Source organism: Physeter macrocephalus, unplaced genomic scaffold, assembly GCF_002837175.3.
Source record: "Physeter macrocephalus isolate SW-GA unplaced genomic scaffold, ASM283717v5 random_94, whole genome shotgun sequence".
NCBI lineage: Eukaryota > Metazoa > Chordata > Mammalia > Artiodactyla > Physeteridae > Physeter > Physeter macrocephalus.
The window spans coordinates 40,353-63,138 of record NW_021145384.1 but is presented as its reverse complement, the minus strand read 5'-3'; the positions used below and the strand labels follow the sequence as shown (position 1 = coordinate 63,138).

Below are 22,786 nucleotides of genomic sequence, written 5' to 3'. Positions count from 1 at the left end.
CTCTTGTTCACCAAGGGGTACAAGGCTTGAGAGTTGACAAGGACCTTTCACACAGGACTTCTCATTCCACCCTCATAGTACCTCTGAGAAGTAAAGCCCAGAGATGAAAGCTTCTAGTAGAAGGTCATGCAGCCTGTGAGTGTCAACCTGGCACCCAGCTGCAAGTCCCCTTTTCTCTTGGGGCCCCCTCTTGGCAGTCACCAGCCTGTGACCCTGCAGTTGGGATCCTCGAGCTCAGATCCAAGTTTCTTTCTCCAGCTCCTTATATACAGGGGGCCACCCCATGTCCTCCACCTCCAATTCATCCATTTATCCAACATTATTGAGTACCTAACATGTGCCAGTAGACAAGCCCCTCCCCCTTGGAGCTCACTTTCTAGCTGGGGAGACCAGCAAGTGAACGGAGAGTTCACCCCATCTGATGCCAGCAGGGCTGTGATGGGTGCACCGGGGGTTAGTGGGTGCACAGAAGAGAGTTCTCCAGCCAGACTTAACAGAGTCAAGGTAGACTCCAACCACAGCTCAGCCTCCCTTAGGTCCTGCCTGCCTAGGGAACTTTACTCCCATATCTAACCTCAGTCCCACTAGCTGCAACCCCTAAAGAACAACTGGCTGAGAAAGGCCAAAACCCAGGTCCCTGACCCCAGTGCTTTCTCAATCAGCAATCCAACTCTGTTTCTGCCCGGGATCCCCTCCCTCTGCTGTCTCCACAGACCCACTGAGATGGTTAGAGGGGCTGGCTGGACAGCAGGAGCATCCATCCTCGAGCCCATAAATCCACTGCACCCCTCTTCCAGCCCCCACCGCCCCAGCTCTGCTTTGGGGGACTAGCAGGCCAGTGGGGTCTGTGGGGCTGGCAGGGGGTAGGAAGACAGGCAAGGGTCAGAGCCTATCCCTCCCTGGGTGGCTGAGCCACACTGGGAACAGGGAGAGAAAGAGGCCCCAGGACTGCTGCTGGGTCCTCAGGGTCCCCGAAGGCCACCAGGAAGGGAAGAGAAAATGAGAAAGGAACTCAGCCTTGGCTTCCAAAATCCTCCCACTCATAGGAGCCACGGGGGCTGCAGGAGGCAGGGCAGGCTCCTGACACAGGACCCAACGCCCCTCCTGGGGTGGGGGTTAGAGCACCGGGCACCCTCGTGATGAGGCCGGCTGCAGGGCGATTAATCTTGTGAGGCCTGTGCGTCAGCGCCCCCGCTCCTCAGCCGCCCATGGTCAACCCCGCCCGCGCTGCCCCGGGAGTTAATCTCCACCGCCGCTCGGGGTGGGGGACTTCTCAGCCGCTGTTACGGCTGCATTAATTCTGAAGCAGAGGGAGGCAGGCAAGGACTGGGGGGCAGTGCACAGACTCCTTGGGAAGGTTTTGTGGTCAGCAGCTGGTGAGGAGGGGCTCCAAATGATGGGGCCTGGGTCCCCTTCAAGGCCCAGCCCTAGTTGAGAGGTGGGGGGCGTCTATATTTTCCCCCCTCAGACCATCAGAGCCCTTGCACCCCCCCAGCCTCTAGCCCTCAGCTGCCAGCTGCACCCCAAATGCAGTTTGCAGTTTTGACAGCAGATGTCTCTCCTATTATGATTTATCAAAATGCTTAAGGTAAATAATGCACACATATTTATAGGAAAGGAGGGGGGCGGTAGAAGGTAGGAGGGACTGAAGGTGTCAGGGGGGTTTGAAGCACCCTTGCCCCTGTCCCCAGCCCTCCCCACTCAGGCCCAAGGCTTGACCCCAGCCAGGCCCTGGGGGAAGTGGGCTGGGGTGACATCAAGCCTACCAAGCTGCCCACCCAAGCCTGGCCCCCAGGTCAGGGAGTGGGTGGACCTGCCTTGCTGGGCCCCCGCCAGGCCTGGGAGGCGGCCACCTGGGGGAAGCGGCTGAGCCAGCCTCACACCTTGGACTCGTTTCCATGGCTTCACTGCGTCCTGACTCCTGAGGGCTCCGTCGCCTTATCAACGACTGCGGCGGGCACTGCCCTTGCCCTCACCCTCGCAGCCACTCCCCCCGGACCCCAGCAGCTGCCTGTGGATCCCCCTGGGGCAGAGCCAACTCAGCCACAGGCAGTGCCCCTTCCTGGGCCGGCCTCAGAGCTGGGTGAGCAGCTGGGAGGGTGGTGGGAAGATGCCAGCGAGGTGCCAGGGAGGTGGAGGGGCGGAGGCCTTTGTAGATTCAGGCTGCACCCACTTTGGGCCCCCCAAATACCCAAATCCTGTCATTTCAGGGGAGGGGGCAGTGATCCTGGGCTACCTTCTTATCCCCCACCCTCACTCCACACTATGCTCTTTGTTTCCAAACCTTCTTGGGCTTAAGAACATTTGGTTAAAGAACTTTCCTGGGTTTTCTGATTTGAAAAGCAATATGTATTTACTGCAAAAATAAAAGTAAAGAAAAACAATAGTCAAAAAGTGCGGAAAAGTTTAAATAAGTAATGCTTGACCCTAATCCTGCATCTGGGCAAGATCACAGGCAGCATGTAGGGTCGGGGGTTTGGTTTCTTCCAGCCAAAGCCTGAAGCATGACCAGGTGTTTAAAGGCCAGCTTCTGAAACCAGAGGAACTTGGCTTTGTGACCTTATGTATGTTTCTCTACCTCTACCTCCCTGAACCTCAACTTTCTGATCTAGAAAATGGGATAACTGATCATCGCCCTCCTCACGGGGTTGTGGTGAGGATTAAGTGAGCTGGTAAGTGCAAATGGACTAGCCCAATGCCTGGCATACAGAGAACAAGCTCTACCTCTTGTGAGGCGGTGATATCATCAGCACCTCTAACCAAGGGCAGAGATGCAGAATATGCAGCTTCCAGGGGGCTGGGGAAAGGGGGCTCTTTCTAGTAAGTTTACCCTCGCCTGTGGACAGCACTCCAATTAGAGTTGGAAACACACGAGAGGAAAAAAATTGCCCAGGAGGAGATAATGTGTTTATTCAGCCCACAGAGGTTTTCTGGTGCCAGTGCCGTCCTCACTGAGCTGCAGACCGCAGCCCTGAAGTCAGGCGGTGTCAGCCAGAGTGATCAGCAGTGATGGGGGTGGCACGGGGACACTAGACCTGTCCTGCAGGGGTTAAGAAAGCTCGAGGAGGTAGCACCTGAAAGGGGAGGAAGGCATCAGTCAGGAGGGAGAAGGCTGCCGGAAACAGACCTGCATCTGGACGGCGGCTGGGGTAGCTGGCCACCAGAGCCCCCAGCCCAAGCCCCACCCCCAGCCCAGGCCTGAAGCTCTGGAGGACCTGGCTCTCCTCCCCTGGGCCCACCCCATCTTCACGCCCTGCTGCCTGGAATCTGAGGCAGCCCTTGTTCTCTGGCAGGAGGGGAATTTAATGCCGCTGAGGGATGGCAGGTCGACAGGCGAAGAGAGATGAAAGTGTCCACTCTGGCAGCCGGGTCGGTGGCCTCGGGGGACCCTCCCATACCCTCTCTATCTTCCCCAGCCATTCTCCACTCGGTGTGGCAGGAAGAGCCCTCAAGGGGCCCTCAGGAGAGATGTGGACCTCTCGGGACAGGACTCCCTGCGGGGCTGTGTGAGCTTGGGGGGCAGCTGGGCCTCTCTGTGCTAATTGCCTGCCTGCAGGGTGCCTAGGCCAAGGTCTGTATTGTTAACATGCTGGTGGCTGCCTGTCCTTCCCCCACCTTGGCTGTCGTCAGCAGTGCCTGTCAGCCCAGGGTCGTGGGTGGGCAGTGGGGAGCCAGGGCTGGGTGCACAGTGACCTCCATCCATCCATCTCCAGTACCTGGGAGGGAGTGGGAGCTGGTGCTGCAATCAGGTCAGGCCTAAGCGGCCTTGAATGCAGCAGAGCCATGTGGCCATCACCATCTCCTTCTTTGTGACAGCACAGAGCTGGGCTGAGTCTGGGAATAGACGCTGGGGCCCCAAGCCAGAATCTGCCCCCTGGGCCAGCAGCCCCATGTCCTTATGGGAGGTGCCGTGGGTTTTGGCACTGTGAGGTGACCTTGTTGCTCTGCAAAGCACCATGCCAAGTGCCCCACCCTACGGTCCCTGGTTACGTTGCCCTTTTTTCCTGGGAGCAGAGGCAAGGGCATTTGGCCAAGGTCATCCACAAGGGCACACACACACACACACACACACAAACACACATGCGGAACGTGGCTTTGACACATGGTGACCAAGAAGAGGGGAGGACTCATGTGTCTAGACTCAGACTCCCAGGCTCTGCCCTCTTTCCTGTCCATGGAGGCAACTGGTCCTCCCAAAGCAGCCTGGGCAGGGGTCTGACAGCCAGGAACCCGAGTTCTAATCAGATCCCCTTACCATCTTGCTCTGTGACTTGGGCATGTCCCCTACTCTCTCTAGGGTTCAGTTTCTCATCTGTAAAATAGATGATAATCCCTAAACTGATGACTTCCTGGAATCAAAGAAGCAAATTTATTCAACAAATTGAAACCATGCCAGACTGAAGACAGCCTCCAACTAGCCTTGGGCCAAGGAGAAGTACCCATACAGAGAGCCTAGTTCCTGCCCCACAATCACCCAGTACACTACAGGAGCTGTCCTGCTTCCTTCTTCCTGCACAACACGATGACAGTAAGCTCATAGCGTAGGGTCAGAGGCCCAGTCTGGTGTGCTGAGTCAGGTTCAGGGCATGAAACAGGGGCCCCAGTTCGAGTGGGGGATAAGGGCAGCAAAGGACTAGGTCAGGCCAAACCCTGCTGCTTTGGGGGGGAGGGGGCGCCTGGCAGGCGCTGGGCAGGCCGGGGTGGGGAGAGGCCTTTGGCGGCCACAGAGAACAAAGAAGCTGGGGTTGCCAGGATATTCTGCGGAGCTGAAGCCGGCGGTGGTGGGGCTGGGAGAGGGGCCGTGGTGGCCGTGGGAACCGTGCCTGCTGCCCCCATGCCAGCTACCCCACCCAGACTGGGCCTCAGGGCCAGGGTGGGGGTAAGAGGGGCTGCCAGGGCCCTCATTCTGTCCCCAGAGTTGCATGGCTGTCAGGGCAGAGACCCAGGAAATGCTGTAGACAAAGACCACGGTGCATAATGTCAGCATCACTGAGGGGATCACAGGTGCACATGGACACACAATGTCATAAGCACACACCCAGGCAGTGTCACAAGGTCACAGCATGATCACAAGCCAGCATCACACACTCACATAGAACCCCTGATATCAGTCCCAGGGCCACACCCATGATGGTCACACAGACACAACATCACAAACCACAGAGGACCACCAGTGTCTTGTCACGGGGTCATGCATGCCATACAGCATCAGTGTTACACATCCAGTGTCACACATTCAGCTGTACAACCTGGTATCATACTGGGTCTGTTACAGGATTGAACAGTGTCACAGGATTATACATGCAATGTCACAGAACACCCCAAAGTGTGGGGCTGCTGACATCACATACTAACCCATGGCCACATGAGGTCTCACATCAGTCTACCACACACTGTCACCGACCCATTTTCAAAATGTCACAGTCAGTGTCACACATAGCCACACTGCGGCACAAGGCCTCACGTGGTTGTCAGGGCCTTGAAGCATCTCTCTCTCTCTCTCTCTCTCTCTCTCACACACACACACACACACACACACACACAGGCACACAAAGCTACATGGAGGCTGGGTTTGTCTCCAGCTCCACAGCCGCAGGTGCACTCACTCCCAGCCTCTCCAGCCACCCACTGCCACCCAAGCCAGGGTATGGGGTGCTTGAGGTGAAGACTCCCAGGTCACCAGGAGGTCAGGCTCCCAACTGTAGCATAGGGGAGCTGAGGGCACCCCCAGGGAGGGGAATTGGACATTCAGCTCCACAGGGGAGCCCGCCTCTAAGTACTTCTCTGACAGACGGGAGAGCAGCAGGGGTGAGCCCGAAACAGAAAGACACAGAGGTGAGAGATACAGGGAGATAGTGATGTAGAGACACAAGAGACACACAGAGACTGAGATACCTGGAAAGGTGACGAAACACAGAAGAGAGAGTCGGAGACCAGCAGGGATGGTCAAGACAGAGCGCCAGATAGAAACAGGCAGGGACAGGGAATTCCCTGGCGCTCCAGTGGTTAGGACTCAGCGCTTTCACTGCTGGGGCCTGGGATCGATCCCTGGTCGGGGAACTAAGATCCCACAGGCTGCGCAGTGCAGCCAAAAATAAATTAATTAATTAAAATAAAAAAGAAGAAGAAAGAAACAGTAAGAGACAGACATGCCAGAGCAGGGCCCGGCCCAGGGCTAGGGCAGCAGCTAGGCCACTCTGTGGAGAGATGTGGTGGCTGGGGCTTCAGGGAGGATGCACACCCTGGGCGGAAGGTGGGAGACATCTTGGTGAGATTTTGGTGAATAATAGTTTTAAAATAGCAGCGCCAGCTGCCATTGACTGAGTGCTTACAATGAACCAGGCCCTTCCCTAGAGTGGTCTCATTTCATCATCAGGCAACTTTATAGGGGAGAGAGTATCACTGTCCCCATTTCCCAGATGAGGTAACTGAGGTCTCATCATGTGTTCAACCTCACAGTTATCGCCACCCCTACCTGGGCCTCCTCCAGACAGAGGGGCTGGCCTACCCTTTCTACAAAGCACAGCACAAAAGGCCAAAGCTGGAAGAGGTGAGGGGCCTCAAGCTCAGGGCTTCTCTGTGTTGGGGGGTGAGCCCAGGAGCCATGGCCGGGCTGTGGGTTGGCACACTAAAGGGTACATGCTGACTTGAGTCACAGCATCCCCCCCCTCGGGGCTGGCACCGGAGCCGCCCACCCCACACCTGTAGGCATGCCAATGAGGGCTGGCCCAGGCCATCTGCGGCCTGTGTGCTGCCAGCAGCCAGGCGGGGGCAGGCAGGGGCCTCCTGCCCAGGTGCCCCCTGCTGGCCAGGCTTCCCACCCCACTCCTCCAAGGAGGACCCTCCTTGCCCCTAAGAGGTTCTGGAGTTTGCCTTGTGCTGGCGGGGGCGAGGGTGCCCCAGGCTGCAACACCTCCCCCTACTCCCCGCTGGACCGCCCCTCCCTTTGGCAGAGCCGCCCGGAGAGATCACAGGCAGCCACATGAAAGGGAATTTTTCCCAGGCAGAGATGAAGTTGAAAGCTGCCTCCCAGCACCCCCGCCTGCCCCTGCTGTGCCAGGCCAGGCTGCTGAGCTCGGTGCTCGATGGGAGCTTGTGACACCTGGGAAGGGGTTGGGGGTCAGAACCCTCACCCAACATGGCTGCTTTCTTTCCTCCCAGGAACAATGGCAGAGACATTTCCCCCACCTGACTGCCCACTCAGCTTTAGAAGTTGCCCCTTCGTCATCCCGAAAGCCCTCACCCACCTGAAGCCAGTCCCCAACATGGTCAGGAAGTCCTTCCTCAAGTCTAGCTTCATCTCAGCCAGGCTCAGAGCAGCTGGGTGGGGAGAACGCCTCCTGCTCAAGTGGATGAGAGGCCGCATCCTGCATACGTCCAGCCTCTGTGATGTCCAGGGCTGGGGCGTGCAGCTGCCACCCATTCCTGTTCAGGTTGCCCTGGCCTAGGCCACGCGGCTGTGTGGTGACTTCCCCAGACATGTTGTCTTGGAGGTCCCAGACGACCTTGTGCCAACAATCTTTCGGCAGGGGTGTGTGTGTGTGTGCAGATGCCAAGAGCCAAAGGCAGGGACACGTCCAGGCCTGAAGGGGGGTACGTGGGGATGACTGTGTGTGTGTGTGTGTGTGTGTGTGTGTGTGTGTGTGTGTGTGCCAGGCACAGCCAGGTCCCCATGAACCTGGGCTACAACAGGCAGGGACACGCCCAGGCCTGAGGGGGGGTACGTGGGGATGACTGTGTGTGTGTGTGTGTGTGTGTGTGTGTGTGTGTGTGTGTGTGTGCCAGGCACAGCCAGGTCCCCATGAACCTGGGCTACAACTGATCCCTGGGGATTCACCTTACTAGATCCCTGCAAGGAAGAACAAATAAGAACCTGAACAGGCAGCTCAGTCCCCACCCCCAGCCAGTACTGCTGGCTACTTTGCACTGATCGGACCTGATGACTTGAGGTGAACAGAGAAGGTGGCCCCAGGTAAGTGAAGGTCCCTGGAGGTCCAGATCCTAAGGTAGGGGGTACAATCAGGCAGGTGAGGTGCTCCAGTACCGGCCACTTCCACATGAAGAGCATTTCCATCCCGTCAGCCAGGGCTGCTCCTACTTGCCCCCCTTCTGGATCCAGACGGCCTCACTTCCCAAGAGATCCCCACTCTAAATGTCCCTGGGCCATCCTTCCTCCTTCCCAAGGTAGTCCCAGACAACCCCTGTCCAGCAACAGCCCCCAAGCCAGGCCCCAAAACCGGAGAGCAAGAAGCCAGTGGTGCTTCGTGACACAAACATGCATTCGTTTTATTCACAAAACAGCCTGGTTTCCTAAAACAATACAAACAGCATGTTCATCAGCAGGAAGCTGGCCATGGGCAAGGGGGCCCAGGCCACCGGGGGCCCCTAGGCACCCACCCCCACCGGCAGGGGGCCACGCAAAGAAGCCCTTTCTTCTATTGCCATCAGTGAGGCCAGAAAAAAAGGGCTTATTTTCTCTAAGGGAAGTAGCCAGGATCGGAAATATCGAGACATGAGCTTCCCAGATCTCAATGGATAAACGAACAGAACTTTCGTTTTTGCAAAATCATCACTGTTAGGGTTGGGGGGGGGTCCCATTCTGGGGACCGTGGGTACAGCGAGGCTGGCCTGGGCCCGGAGGGGTGGGTGGGCTGCTCCCTCCCACTCTGTGAGCTCCTTGCGGCAGCTCCGCACGCGTGGATGGATACAGAGGGGCTTCGACACGGCGCCATCAACATTCTCTTTATAAACGTGAGTGGATTCTCCAGGCAAACTATGCACTATTTCATGGTCGGAAAGAATCAAAGGAAGTTTAAATGAGGGTGGAGTTAAACTGTGCTAAATTACAGTAGTGCTTATTAGTAACTAGATTTCAAAAGGTTACAGAAAATTTACATTCTCTACACAAAAACTGCATCTCCTGCACAGACAACATCGACATCGACACAGGAAGGAAACTGATTGTCCATTCTTTGCCCAGGAAGTCTCGGTACTTTACAGATTCGTCTTTACCTCTTTTTGTTGTTGTTGTTCTTCTGAAAAAGCAGTTAAATTTTTTTCTTTTCTTTTTCTTTTTATACTAGGGACGTGGAGATGTTAAAACGACAACAAAAAATATATATATAAAAACAGGAATGAAATCTGTGAGAGAATATTTTTGGTTCTAAAGACGGGTGCATCCGTTTGTCTTCGCCCGAATCCCTTGCCGGAGACCACACGAGCAGTGACATTGCACGGAGAGGGCAGCTTTGGGTTCCCGCCGCCGTCACTGAAACCACCGGAAGGCAGCTCCCGTTGGAAGCATCACCTTCTGGCGGGGGCGGGAGACAAAAACAAGGAGAGAGTTCAGTCAGGGTCCGGCTGGGCCTGGTGCAAAGACGTTCCCCCGTGGATGGCCTCATGGCGGAGGAACGGGCATGGAGTAAAAGTAGCCACCCCTTGGAGTTCCTGCCATCCTGGCCAGGCCAGAGAAGCCTGACCCGCTGGACCACCGGAGAGCCTGGAGCACCGTGAGGCCTCCTGAGCCACTGTGCCCAGGAGCCCTCCTTCCAGACAGCAAGACCCCTTTCCCTGGTCCAAAGGCTACAAGCAGCATGTGGCCATGATGCATCTGGGAGTTGTGTTCACGTCTCTGTCAAACGAGTGTGTATGCGTGTGCACTGGACGCATACAAGGATGTGTGCCTTGAGCTAAGCTACAGTGTGTAGTGTGTTTGGAGCTGTGCTGAGAAGGAAGGATGCTTGCTGTGTTTATTAAAAGGCTGCATCTATAATAAGACTGTGTATGGGGCAGGGTGTGTGTGTGTGTGTGTGTGTCTGTCTGTCTGTCTGTCTGTCTGTCTGTCTGTCTCTACACTCTACATGAGAGAGCGGGTGCCTTTGTGTGCATACAGGTGTTTTCTGGGCAGGAGAACAGATATGAGGTTTGGGGCTAGGGTGAGTTGGGGGGGATAGCCATGGCTGAGATGCCATTATTGTTTTCCAATCATTCTGGACATTTGCGTCAAGCCCACTCGTGGAGGGGCGGGGACAGGGCAGGGACAGCAGGCTGAAAAGATGCTTTTGTACCCAGGCCTGGCACCACAGCTAGGCTCTCATGGCTGGGGGCATGGGGACAGGCCCTGCCATGAGGGTGGCGAGAAAGCAGCATGGGAACCCTTCTGCTTTCTCAAAGCCAATCCCATAGTGGACAGGCTTTACCCACATCCCAGGCTCAAGCCACCCTCTAACCCCAGGCCCATAGGAACCCTGGCCATCAACTATGCAGCCAGACTGAACTTGGGGCCTCCGGGCACCCCAAATCGGTCAGCTAGGTACCTAGCGCTAGGGTCTTCCAGGCTTCAGAGCACAGCAGTCAGCACTGGAGCTGCTCTATCCTTGGGTGGCCTTGGGGGAAAGGCTGGGCTCTGAAGGGGCAAATGAAGGACTTATCCCTCAAAGCCAGAGGGTCTACAGGACAGAACCCCTCACATGGAGCAGGGGAGAGGCCCAGAATCTTAGGTCACAGACTGGAAGCTTTAGGACACGTCTGAAAGTCAGAGACTTAAGACCTGTGTGGGAATCTCAATACCTGACCCAGAATTCCAGGAGGGGTTCAGAATCCCGGGGCCTGGCGGGATTCTGCTAGGTCCCTGCCTGGAATTACATGCTTGCCTAGGTTGCAGACTACAACCTAAGGGCATCTCGGGATGTGGCTCCGACTCTTGGGGCAGTGAACTGGTGTCTCAGAGCCTGGCCTAGGACCCCAGAGCCCAGGGACAGGCCGGCCATCCCCCAGACACTTGCCCAGGCAGGAAAGGTGGGGATGGGGGCGGGGGTGGGTTTGGACTGCCAGACAGACCCAAGAGCCCACACACCTCCCTCTAAGGCGCCGTTACCTCCAGAGCAGCGGAAGGCTTCTTTTTGAGTTCCTCACATTTTCTGAATTTGCAAATCTGATGGCCAGTCTTTCGGTTCCTACAACTGCTGCACTGCTCGCAGTTGATGCGCCGCCGGCAGGGCGCACACATGCCGCAGCGTTTCCGCTTCTTCTTGCCCGAGCTGATGGCGGAGGCCAGCTCTCCCTGCATGGGGTACTCGGCCAGGCCGGCCATGTGCAGCGCGCTCTCAGCCAGGAACACGCCCGCTGGGGTCATGATGAAGAGGCCCGGGTTGATGGGAAAGGCGCCCAGGTAGGGGAAGTCGGACTGGCCGTTGAGGGCTTCGGCGCCCGCCACGGCCTCCATGTCGGGCAGGCCAGCGCCCGCCTCGCTCATCAGCGGTAGGTGCTCCTGCACCACGCGCTTCAGCATCTCCGTGGACTGCGCGAACTGCTGCAGCGTCAGCTGTCCCTCGGCTGCCAGCTCCGTGGCCCGCTCTGCCTTGCTCAGCAGGCTGGCCACAGCACCACTTTTGTGCTTTGAGGTAGGGTTGCTTTTGTCCACAGCCATGGCCGCCGCCAGGTCGTGCCCATTGGCCAACAGGGAGGCAGCAGCTGCGGCCGCGGCAGCCTTTTCGGCAGACTCCCCGCCCATCATGCTGCCACCGCCACTGCCACCGCTGCCCCCAAAAGAAGAGTAGTGGGAGAGAGGGCGGGAGCGGCGCAGGCTCTTGTTGAGGGGTTCGCTGATGATGCCGCTCTTGTTCCGGCGCTCAGGGGGTGGTGCGTCATCCGCCACCGAGGCTGGCGCAGCCGCCGCCACCGCTGCACTCTTGTCTGCCACTCCCGCCTTTGGGCCGCTGCCACTGCTGCCATTGGCGTTGCTGCCGCTGCCGCTACCGCCGGTGTCCTGGGGGCCACTGCCGAGGCTCGACATGGTGGGGCCGAGGCCCAGACCCCGCTGGTGGGGGAACCTGTCAACTGCGGGGAGTCCACAGATGAGCACTGGGGTCCTGCCGCCCACGACAGAGATGCCTGGTGGGCTCTGCTGCTCAGCGCAGGCACATGGTCAGGCGTCCACGTGGAAGTATCTTCACTCTGTCGGGACGAGAGGATACAGGGTCAGGGCCTCCTCCACCACCAGCTGTATCGCCACTGTAACCACCACAGCCTGGCTAGGCGTTCAATAAGTGCCAGCCACAGTTAGGAATTTCTAATTTGTACTACCTCAGTTAAGACTCACAAGAAACCCACAAGTAGTGGCTAGTAATATCCTATTTCATAGGTGAGGAAGCCAAAGTCTGGGAGAAGAACTGACTAGCCCATGGATACACAGCCACCAAGTGGCACGGTGGAGGCTCAGCTGGGTCCCCCTCTGCCCTGCCAGGGTCTGGGAAGACCCGATGGAGGCAGGCAGTCCTTCCTGTGCTGGGGGTAGGAGAGAGCGGGAGAACTTTATTAACCTCAGAGGTTACCCTCTGCTTCCTCATCTTTCACTGACCCAACTATGGAGAAGAGGGGTGGGCACAGTCTCTGAACGGCTTGGAGATGTAGACCAAAAAGTATGGGAAGCTGCCCATGGATGCTCATTAGAGATTCCTAATACACATTAATTATCTCAAGGCCCTGCCCGGCAAGTTCTGCAGGTAAAGGAATCTGACTTTGTTTAACAGAGTTTGCCAAATAGAGCGCAGAACCCTTATTTCAAGGAGCATGTACCCTCCTGCTAGAGGACAGGCAGCAGTGTGCCAGAGGACAAGCCTTCTCCTGCAAGAGCAGCGGGGTGGGGGGCTTGTGCACACATCAGCACACACTTCCCCCTCTCTCTCTAACCTCGGGACCCTTGTCTCTACTCAGGGCTCACTGCTACGTGCCAGCCTGGCTCCCAGATGGGTCTGGATGGAGGTCCCAGTGAGAGCAGAGAGGACTGTGGGCCCGAGGGACCTCTGGCTGCTGCCAAGCTGGGACAGAGAGTAGGTGTGACCCTCTAGGGAATGGAGCCTGTTCTTCAGCCACGTCCACGTGTCTGAGGTGCCCCTTCCCAGGACAGAGCCTGTTCTGCTCAGGCCCCAAGACTAAGGCATGTGAGCAGCCAGGCTCCCTGGCCAGGAGCTCTAGAAGGAACTGTTCCAGATGGAGCCGAGTGGTAGTTTCCTCATCAGCCCTGGCTCTCTAGCGTCTGCCTGCCATGGCCCAGCAACCCCCAGGAGAGGGGTGGGAGGACGGGGCCCAGCCCCGAGCAGCTGGCGACTCAAGGGGGAGGCGCACATCTGGCTGGGCCTGTCCGGCCCTGGGCTTAGGGGCGGCACACACTGCATCTTTGTCCACAGGCAACCCCACCATCCCCCAGTCACAGGACTCAGCCTGGCCCGGGAGGTCATCTAGTCCAACCCTGTACGCTTACAGAAGGGGAAACCGAGGCCCCGAGCAGGCAGGGCCCCTGGTCCAGGGCTGCTAAGGAGTGGCCACGAGGAGGAGTGAGTGCAGGCGAGGGAAAAGCTCTGTCTCCAGGGTGAGGTGAACGGCAGGCATCAGCAGCCAGCCAGCCACTCCCTGCCTCTCCGCAGCAGGTACTGGCCCACCTAAGCTCCTTCCTAGTGAAGGCGGATGGGTGGTGAGGAAGAGCTGGGCCAGCTGGCAGATTCCACCAGGACAAACCCAGGAGGGCCAGGCAGGGTGTCCAGACTGGGCTGGGGGTGTCACAGAGGTCAGATCGTAGTAAGAGGAAGGGGGTCACACATGCCCCAGGATTGCTGTGCTCCGTTCTACCTCCTAAGGGCCAAGCCCAGGCTGGCTGTTGGGCCCCTGTCCTCAGAGATCAGTACCCCTCCAGGCATCAGTGACCCTGGCTAGGTGCTGGGGACAAGGGCCAGTGAGATCAGGGCCAGAGACTGTCATGCCAAGTCACCTAGCCCTTGCCCATCGAGCTCAGCTGCTCTGCCCTGGACCACAGCCCCAGGAGCCCCAGACACAGGCTGAGGGGAGAAGACAGAAGAAGGCAGACGCCCGCAGGCTGGAGATGTGGGGAGGGAAGCAGTCTGCGCCCTAGCCCCTCTGTGTGTCCCCCGCCTCTGCGGCCTGCTGGCTGGTGGCAGAAATCGATAGCTGCATCAACGCTGCTCTTGCTCTACTCCCTCCCTCCTCCCAGCTCCAGGATCTGGCTCTGCGTGTGGGGCGGGCAGGTCAATTAGAAGTCAGCTCCCTCTGACACAGACACAGCCGGGCCTGCTTTCAGGGCTGGCACTCTGGCTAAGTCTCTCTGCTTCTGTCTCCATTCCGAGTCTCTCTTGGTGGGGACCTAATCTCATGTTCTGTTCATCTCTGGCCTCCTCTTTGAATCTCTCTGATCTTTCATTTTTCTGTCCTTCCTCAGGGATAACTCCCCCCAGCCACCCCCCACTCCCACTCCCCCGCCAGGTCTGGGACTTCAGACCCAGAGGACGTGATATGTCATTGAACAGGTGCTGCAGGTAGAACACTGGTTTGTCAGCCTCAGAAAGTGAAGGTGAGGGGTACACGAGGGGGACAGGCACACAGGGCAACTCAAACCCCAGAGTGGACAGATACCAACGTCTAGTCCCCAAAGCCTGGCCTCCAACCAAGCCTGCTCCAGATCTGTCCCTGTACCTGGCTCATCTCCTTCAGACCCTGGGAAAAGCTGATGCCCTAGTCCCAGTGGACCACTGACCACAGGGCTCACGTGCCCTACTCATGGAAGGGGAGGACATAAGAGAAGACCTTCTCCCAGGCCCCGGCCTCTACTGCAGGGCACACAGCAACCCCCTCCCAGGCCAGGAAGGGCCTGGCAGTGCCCAGGCGGCAGGGGAGGAGCTGGGGCTGCGTTGAAGCGGAGCGGGAATGAGCGGGAGGGAAAGCTGGCGGGCAGGCGGGCGGCGGCGGGCGCATCCATCATCGGCCCTGCCAGGAACGCATCCAGCCCCCAAAAAGAAATACTGCGCCTGAGGAGGGACAACAAAGGGCTCCGTTTCATCAGTAATGCGGAGCCAGCGCCCCGCCGCCCCGCCAGCCGCGGTCAGCCCACAAAGGACCCCTTTGTCCATGCAGGAGCCGGGCCGGCCGGGAGCTGGGACCAGGGGCTGACGGGCGGGGACAGAGCCCAGGGGGCGGGGGTGAGGGGGGGAACCCAGGCATAGAGCGCTGGGGGGCAGAGGGGGACATGGGGCCAGAAGAATAGAGACAGGTGGTGGGGACAGAGGATCACGAGACAAGAGAACTCGAGGGGTGGGTCAGACAAAGGAACTGAGAGAGGACAGGGCAAGGGTCAAGGTTAGAGGACAGAGCATCATAGGGAACACAGACTGAGGCAACCGGGCTCAGAGACGCAGGGTACCTGGCCCAGCTCAGAGACTAGAGGATCTGAGAGACATGAAAACAGAGCCCTGAGGAGACAGTCCCAGATGCAAGGACCTGGGGACCAAGAGAAGGCAGGTGGACATGCCTACAGGAGAGGCAGGCAGAGGCAGAGGTCAGGGGAGGCCAGATGAGACCCAGCTTGTCTCGAGTCCCGGCCCACTCTGGCCCAAAACCTGGGAGGAGAAAGGAAGGAGGGCTGGGGGTCAGTGGGTTCCTGGTCTCAGGGCCAGGCTGTGGGCCCCACCTCCTATGGGCTGGAGCTCACTTGGCTCAGCTGGGAAATGAGGGACAGTCAAAGCTGGGGCCCCTCCCCTGACAGTGGAGCCACCTCTGCCTCTACCCCCAGGCCCTGGCCAGCCCCAAAAGACACAGGACACCGTCCCTCCCTAACCAGCTCTCACCAAGCGACTCTCAGGCTCCCTTAACTAACTGACCCTATCCGCTAGCATTTATTGAGCACCTACTGTGTCCCAGGCCCCGTACTCTTATGCTTTACATGTCTTCTCTCCCTCCTTGACTCCTCCCCAGTACTCAGGGAAAAAGGAACTATTAACCAATTTCAGAGATGAGGAAACTGAGGCTCAGGGAGGTTCAAGCTGTCAGGCCAAGGTCAAACAGCCGGTGCCCAGTAGGGCTAGAACTTGAACCCAGAGCCCAAGTGTTAGTCACCCTGCTCTGTGACTGCCTTTGTTCTGCCAGGGAAAGGTGACCCAGCTACCCCGAGGCTGCCCCCGCCCCCGCAGGGTTGTTACCATGCCCGTCACCTTTACATGGTCGGGGGGAAGAGCTGTTACAGACCCCAGGGGAGTGTCCCCACCTGGGGGGCTTGGAGATACCCAAGCAGGAACCCGGAATGCTGGGCCAGTGACATCATAATGCCAGCTGGCAATGAGGTCACCAGAGGTGGTGGCAGAGCTCTCACTCCACCCTCAGTGCCAGGGGAGCCAGGATTCATCCCCAGCAGGGCTCTGTCCTGAGCCCTTCAGGCCACACAGCAATGGGGGAGGGGGGCAGGACAGGCGGGCACTGTGGGGTGAGATAGTGCTGTCTGCACGGAGACATGCACACAGGTGGCCACAGTGAGATGTTCTAGATGTTCAGTTGCACACAGCCTCCACCACCTACCCGATAGCGGCCCCATGCCCTGTGGTCCTGGGGAGACAGTGCAGGATACAGACCGGCACTGCTCTGGAGGGGTACGCAGGAGCTGGGCTGATGGTCACATGAACTGATGTGAAAAGAGACAGCGGGAAGGGGACCGAGTGGGGCAAACCTTTCTGGAGGAAGGGGTTGCTTAGCCTGTGAGTTAAGGATAAGGAGAGGTTACCAAAGGAGACACGAATCTGAAAGGGTTCCTAAGAAAGGGGGAAGTGGGTGCGAGGTGTGGCTATGAGGTTGGCAGGGTCCCAACGGGGTGGGGCTTGAGGTCAAGGGCAGGATTTTTTTTTAACAGATTGGCTGAGGTACAGTTTTTACTTACTATAAAATTCACCCATTTCTAAGTGTACAATTCAATGGTTTTTAGTAAATTTACAGAGTTGTGCAACTATCACCAATACCAAGGGCAGAGTTTGCACAAGGCACCATCCCTCCCCTACTCCTCTGCTGGCTGGAATAGCCTCCCAGCCGTCCTGCCTGCTGAAGGAAGGCTTCCTGGAAGAGGTGGCATTTCATCAGGGCCTTCAGGACCCCAGGCACTGGCCCACCAGAGCCTGCCATCATCTAGGTAGGCCTGGGTTGCAGACTCACACACCCTGGCTCATCGCAACCTTCCCCACACTTCGGTGCCCACTCCTGACATCCCTGCTACACCCCTTCACGCCCCTTCAGCCACCTTGATGGGCTGGTGTCCTTGGTCTCCAACGGAGGCAAGATGGACAGACTGACTGATGGTGGGCAGGCCAGTGGTGGCGGGGAGGGCAGACCACAGGCTACGGTGGTTGAACTGAGCTGAGCAATTGGGTGTGTGTGTGTGGGGTTTCCATCTCTGATTTCCATGATTCAGCCTGGGGAGTTTCCAGAGGGAAAAAAAAGCCCTACTCAGGCCCAGGGAGACACACATGGGGACACTGGTCTTGGAGGCCAGGAGAAATGCAGACCCCGCTGGAGAGCACAGGGCACATATCCAGCTATGGATGGATACACACATACAAGGACACATTGACCACTGTTAGCACCCAGCAGATGGCCTGGGGTGGGACACGCCCACAATAGCACTAGGGCCTCCCTAAGACTAACACCCCAAGACCAACTGCCAAGGACAGAATGGGGGTGAGGGCTGCAATCCTATTTCCCTGACTCCATACCCCCTGGCCTTTTATGCCCCTCTTCTCAAGGCAGGTTCAACCCCCTTGCCTGAGAACTGAAACATGCTGCTGAGAAAACCCAGGAGTATAGGGGGCTCTGTTCGCCCTTACAGAGCTCCCAAAAGGAGCTGGAGGAGGAGATCAACCCATTTCATGGACAAAAAACACTGAGGTCCCAGGCAGGAGGTATTCCCTGACCTGGGGCTCTGAGGAACGAGACAAGGGTCCTGGGACACCACTGATAAAGACAAGGCCTGCCTCAACAGGTACCTCCTTTGGGCCAGGTTCCTTCTCTGGAAGAGTCACACACCAGGCCCTCCTTGCTGTGTGACTGTGGCATATGGCCTCTGAGCCAGTTTCCCCATCTGTAACATGGCACCGTGAGGATAAGAGCTAACACGGATGGAGACCTTCCTATGTGCCAGACAATGGACATGGTTTGTCTCATCGAATCCTCATACCCACTTGCTGAAGGAAGTACTATGATTGCCCCATTTAGAACAGGCAGTTTGATAAGCAATTGTGATCTGGAGAAAATGATGGCCTCCCTGTTTGGGAGCTCCTGGATCTTAGACTAAGGTTCCCTAAAGTGGAGATGTCTGAGCTGACACTAGCCTGGGATCAGAGCCCACACACTTACTTAGGACCTCCCTCCCGGTGGGCCTCACCACAGGACAAGCCAGGGAAAGCCAGCTCAGAGATATGTGGGCCAACGAATTGGTGGGGACAGGGCAACATATCCATAGAACTGGCCAGGGGACTGAGTCTGCAGGCCCAGGTTTGTGGCTCCATCCTGTCCCTTCCTGTTGACTTTGACACCCTGCCCCACACTGAGCCTCAGTTTCCATCTGTAAAATGGAGAAGAATGGTTCTTGCTCCTCACCCCAAACTGCAGGAGCCATGAGCCCACAGGAGCCCATGGGGAAGGAGGTGGAGAGATACAGAAAAAAGACTCAGGATAGTGAACACCCCCCCGCCCCCATTCCAGAGGCCAGAACTGGCTCTTGATGTGATTTTCAGATGGGGAAACTAAGGCCTGGAGAGAAGGGTTTTGACCAGGCCATAGGGTTGGGACCAAGCTGCAGATGATGTGAGGCTTATTGGGGTGAGCATTCAGACCCCTCCCTTTCCTATCTTCCTAGAGTACACGATAATAGCAGACCCTGATAATGAGCACTCACTCTCTGCCAGGCATTGTGCTAAGCATTTCGCATGCATTTTCTCACTGAATTCTCTCTGTAACTTGCTAACTAGTATTAGCCCCATTTACAGATGAGGCTCACCTGCCTAAGGTCACAAGGTCAATAAACGGCAGAGTCAAGATTTGAAACCAGGTCTCTATGACTCCAGGGCCTGGCTCTCCAACACAGGCCAAGGGCTCTGAGGCACGTTTTGGCTGGAGGGTGAGGTCCAGTTCAGCTCTCAGCCTAGGGGAACCCTCTAGGTTTCTCAAGGGTCCTGGGGGGTTGGTTCTCAGGCTCTGGGCAAAACACGTCGGAATGCTGTTGCAGAGAAGTCTGCAGCTGTACCCTAGGGCCCAGGAAGACAGGGGAAGGGGCTGCGGGTGGGCCGGACGGGCCAGGCTGGGCCAGAGCTCCGGGCATTCCGGCGGCCTCCGCAGGAAGCAGAATGGGACGGAAACCGGCTCCTGCTCCTCCCCCAGAATCCTGCGGGCAGCCCAGCCGGCCTGCACAGAGGCCCTCTTTGTGCCGGCCCCAACCCGCCACCCGCGGCTGGCCCAGGGTTTTGAGTTTCCTGGGGGGTGGGGGCCCCCACCACTGCTAAACCTCCAGCTACCTCCCCCTCTCAGGGGCGGTCACAGCAGTCTGCAGCTGGAGGAGGAAGTGAGTGACGGCCAGGGCTACCCCAGAGACCCCGGGGGGCCTTTAGTCTGTCCACATCTCATTCCCCCAACACTTACTCACCCTAATCAGGGGCTGGAGGTGGGCAGAGGGGCCCAGAGACAGAGCCTGAGAGATTCCCCTGAGCCCGCCCTCCCAGCCAGCACCAGCAAGCCCATCCTGACCCACCCAGAACCCTCCCATTCCACTCCATCTCAGTGCTCTTGTGCCCAAGGTGATGGAGATCCATGGAGGCCGGCCAGGTGGGTAGGGTGGCCCATCTGTCAACCACCATTTCCTACTTTCCAGGGGCTCCCTGGACACACAGGGTGCATCAGAGGGGAAGCCTCAAGCTCACTTCAGCATTTCAGGGGACAAAAGCTCCTTGGGTGTTGTAACTGCTCAAGGAACACCGGGCCCCAAGGAGCACACTCGGATTGGAGTGTGTATGGTGAAAGCAGCACTTGGGACAAGTATGTCTGTGTGTGTCCACCTGGGAGGTGTGTCAGAAACCTGTGCACGCTGCATGCACGAGTGTGTGCGTGTGTGTACAGTCTCAGCTGTCACTCTGTGGGTTTGAGCACTGATGTACACATGGGGCTTAGATACCAGTGGAGGTGGAGGTCTTTCTGTCACTCCCCCGTGTGTACGAGTGGAATGTGGCTATCTGCATCTGTGGACATATGCGTATGACCAAGTGTGCGTGTGTCCGAGTAGAGTGGTTTACGTGGTGGCTGGATGTTTGTGGGTTCTTCTGGCCTGTGAGCGTGTGCGCACGTGTGCAGGCGTGCATGCGCTCACTGTGAGTTGTCTCAGGGCCTCTGAAGGGTTCTGGGATGTGAGTCTGGGGCCCACCTGGCGTGGGGATGGTGCAGACAGGAACTGACGCCAGGTGCTGGGGCCCCTGTGGAAACAGGAAGTTGCCCACAGGTACGGCTGGGCTCCGCCCAGGTGCAGTTTGTCCCCCTGAGAAACCAACCCAGGGTTCCACTGGCCAAGAACCTGTCCCAACCCCGAGGGAGGCACCTGCCTTGTCTGCCGTTCAAGACCCAACAGCTCTGGCCAGCATCTGCCTGGCCTGAGCGTGGAAAAAACTGGAAAACAAAAGCCCCCAGACCGCAGGCCCTCCCTGCAGAGGCGTGGGGGAGGCAGGCAAGAGGCGGGAGGCTGAGGAGGAGGGAGGCTGAGGAGGAGGAGGGAGGGAGGTGGCGCTGCAGCCCCGGAACACAAAAATAATGAGGCGAGAGGGGCCATGGGGCCGAGCCGGCTGGTTCCGGAGTCGCTATCTGACCTTGACAGATGCCACAGCTGGGCGCCTGGAGAGGAGCCGCCGCCACAGTGCTGCTGAACAGCCCCCCAACCCGCCACCTCCCCCAGGCTGGGCCGACGGGGGTTCAGGCAGGCCCCAGCCACAGGCAGCCGCCCCACCCGGTGGGAGCAGGGAGACCTCAGGGTGCAACCCAGTCAGGCAGGAGGGTGGGGGGGGTATGGAGGCAAGAGAGTGGGGGCAGGGCCGTTGCAGGGCACGGGAGGCAGCAACTGGGGTCTCCCGGGGGCACCCTGGCCCTCAGGTGTGGCTATGTGTGTGAGAGACACACAGAGCATGCTACTGTGCTTGTGTAGCTATGAGGCTGAGGGTGTGTGTGCAAGAGAAGCCAAGTGTGAGTGTGGGTGTGATGGAGACGAAGCTCGTACTAGGGTGCACGTGTCCTTGGGGTCACTGATCACTCCCCTGCGCCCCTCCAGAGCCACAGCTGTGTTGGTGGGAGCGAGCCATGCTGGGGCCAGTGGTGGCGGGGTGCGAAGAAAGCCATAGGCACCCTGCACCAGCAAGTTCTGTCACTTGCAGATGGAGGAGAGTTGGCCCTGTGGCCTGCCCGGGCCTCCCCTTTCTCACACCATGGTGATGCTCCCGGACAAAGTGATGGGCTCGGGCTTGGACACCACCACTCTGGGGACACCAGTGAGGGGCTTTGGGTATGAGCTGCTGGAGGGGATGCTGGGCTGCAGGCGGATTAGCAATTCTGAGCACTGGCTGCATAATTAAAAAATCATTACGGCAGGGGGCGGGCAGAGCCGAGTGTGAGCTCACGCTCAGAGCGGGTGGGGACACTGCCATGGCGCTCCCCCTCCCACTGCTTCCCCGAGGAAAAATCCCACCTGCTAATATAATTATGGAAAAACACAAGCACAGAAATTCGGTTTCAGCAAACAACGTGCGTTGAGTGCCCAGGGCCTGCCTGGCCCTCAGCACAGTGAGCAGGCTGGTCACCAGTGCCCAAGGCTCCTGGCAGTGAGGCAGGCCCTGCTGGGTCCATACTCCAGACCCCCACCTCCACCCCGTCAGCAGCCCCCAAGAGGGCGGGCGGGGGACATGTAAAGCCCAGCTCCTCAAATTACAAATCCAAGAGAAAACTGTCCTGTCCTGATAGTGGACAAATGGGGAAATTGAGGCTAAGTTATCTGTATAAGCTTATTGTGTTTGTGGCAACGCTGAGAGGAAGAGTCGGGTCCCGCTTCACCAATGCAACAGCTCAGGAACTCAACCCCATCCCCATCCCTTCCCCTGTATCCCTCCAGCTTCACTATCTCATCAGTCATCCCCCAGCCCCTTCCACTCCCGCTGGGAGGAGCAGATCTCTCCCGGAGACTGAACGGGACTGTTCAAGCCAGGTGACCCAGCACCTCCCCAGCGCCTACCCACGCCGGGGACCCCAGGGCGGGGGTGCGGGGAGCCCCAGCTTCCCAGTTCAGGGACAGGGTGCCCTGGGCTCATCTGGGTTAAGATAGGCCAGCAGGGCTGGCTCCCGCCACGGGAAAGGCGGCCAGGTCTGGGGCACAGGCCCCAGGATGGCAGGAACAGCAGCCATAACCTCCGGCCTGGAGCGGACGGCGGACGGCGGGCGGCGCGGGGAGGGGAGCCGGCCCTAATTAGTCGGCCAGGGACCCAGGCGGGCGCCGGGGCGGCAGACGCAGAAGCAGAAGCCGGAGCCGCGCAGGCACGTCCGCGGCCGGGAGGCGGCGGGGAGCCGGGAGGCCGTGGCGCCCTGGGACGCGGTGGGACAGGCGGCCTGGGAAGGCCCGGGCGGAGGAGATTCCGCACCGAACAGGCCTGGCTTCCCTCATTCCTCGGAGCCACCAGGCGCAGCAATTAGAGGCTTTCAAAGTTTGTTCTTAATTGGTTTCATTTTTGCCTCATAAATGATTCATGGCCCTGGAGGTCTGGGAGGCAGAGAGAGTGGCAGGGGAAATTTGGGGAGGCTTTCGCTGGGAGCCAGGCCCCCTACCTGAGGCTGGAGAGGGGGCTGCAGCCTTAGCCCAGTTGATGATAGGGCCTGGGGAAGCCTTGGGCAGGTGGGATCCTCCAGCAAAAATAAAAACCCAGGCCCTCTCCTTGGGGCACTGACT

General features: G+C 58.2%; 1 protein-coding gene across 5 annotated transcripts in view; it reads right to left on the bottom strand.

The window, feature by feature from the left end:
- Window positions 1-2,877: 2,877 nt before the first annotated feature.
- The window catches only part of CXXC5 (CXXC finger protein 5), a 39,657-nt gene continuing 19,748 nt past the window's right edge, over window positions 2,878-22,786 (bottom strand). For 3 of the 5 annotated variants that reach the window (XM_024124019.3, XM_024124024.3, XM_007123064.3), the window contains exons 2-3: window positions 10,877-11,955; window positions 8,266-9,310 (exon numbers count right to left, since the gene is read on the bottom strand). In XM_024124019.3, the coding sequence (XP_023979787.1) occupies window positions 9,266-9,310; window positions 10,877-11,794 (963 nt within the window). In that variant the 5' untranslated portion in view covers window positions 11,795-11,955 and the 3' untranslated portion in view covers window positions 8,266-9,265. Of the gene's footprint in view, window positions 3,075-8,265; window positions 9,311-10,876; window positions 11,956-22,786 lie in introns of those variants that run through there. The other 2 variants (XR_008616539.1, XM_028483964.2) reach the window with 2 other exon arrangements.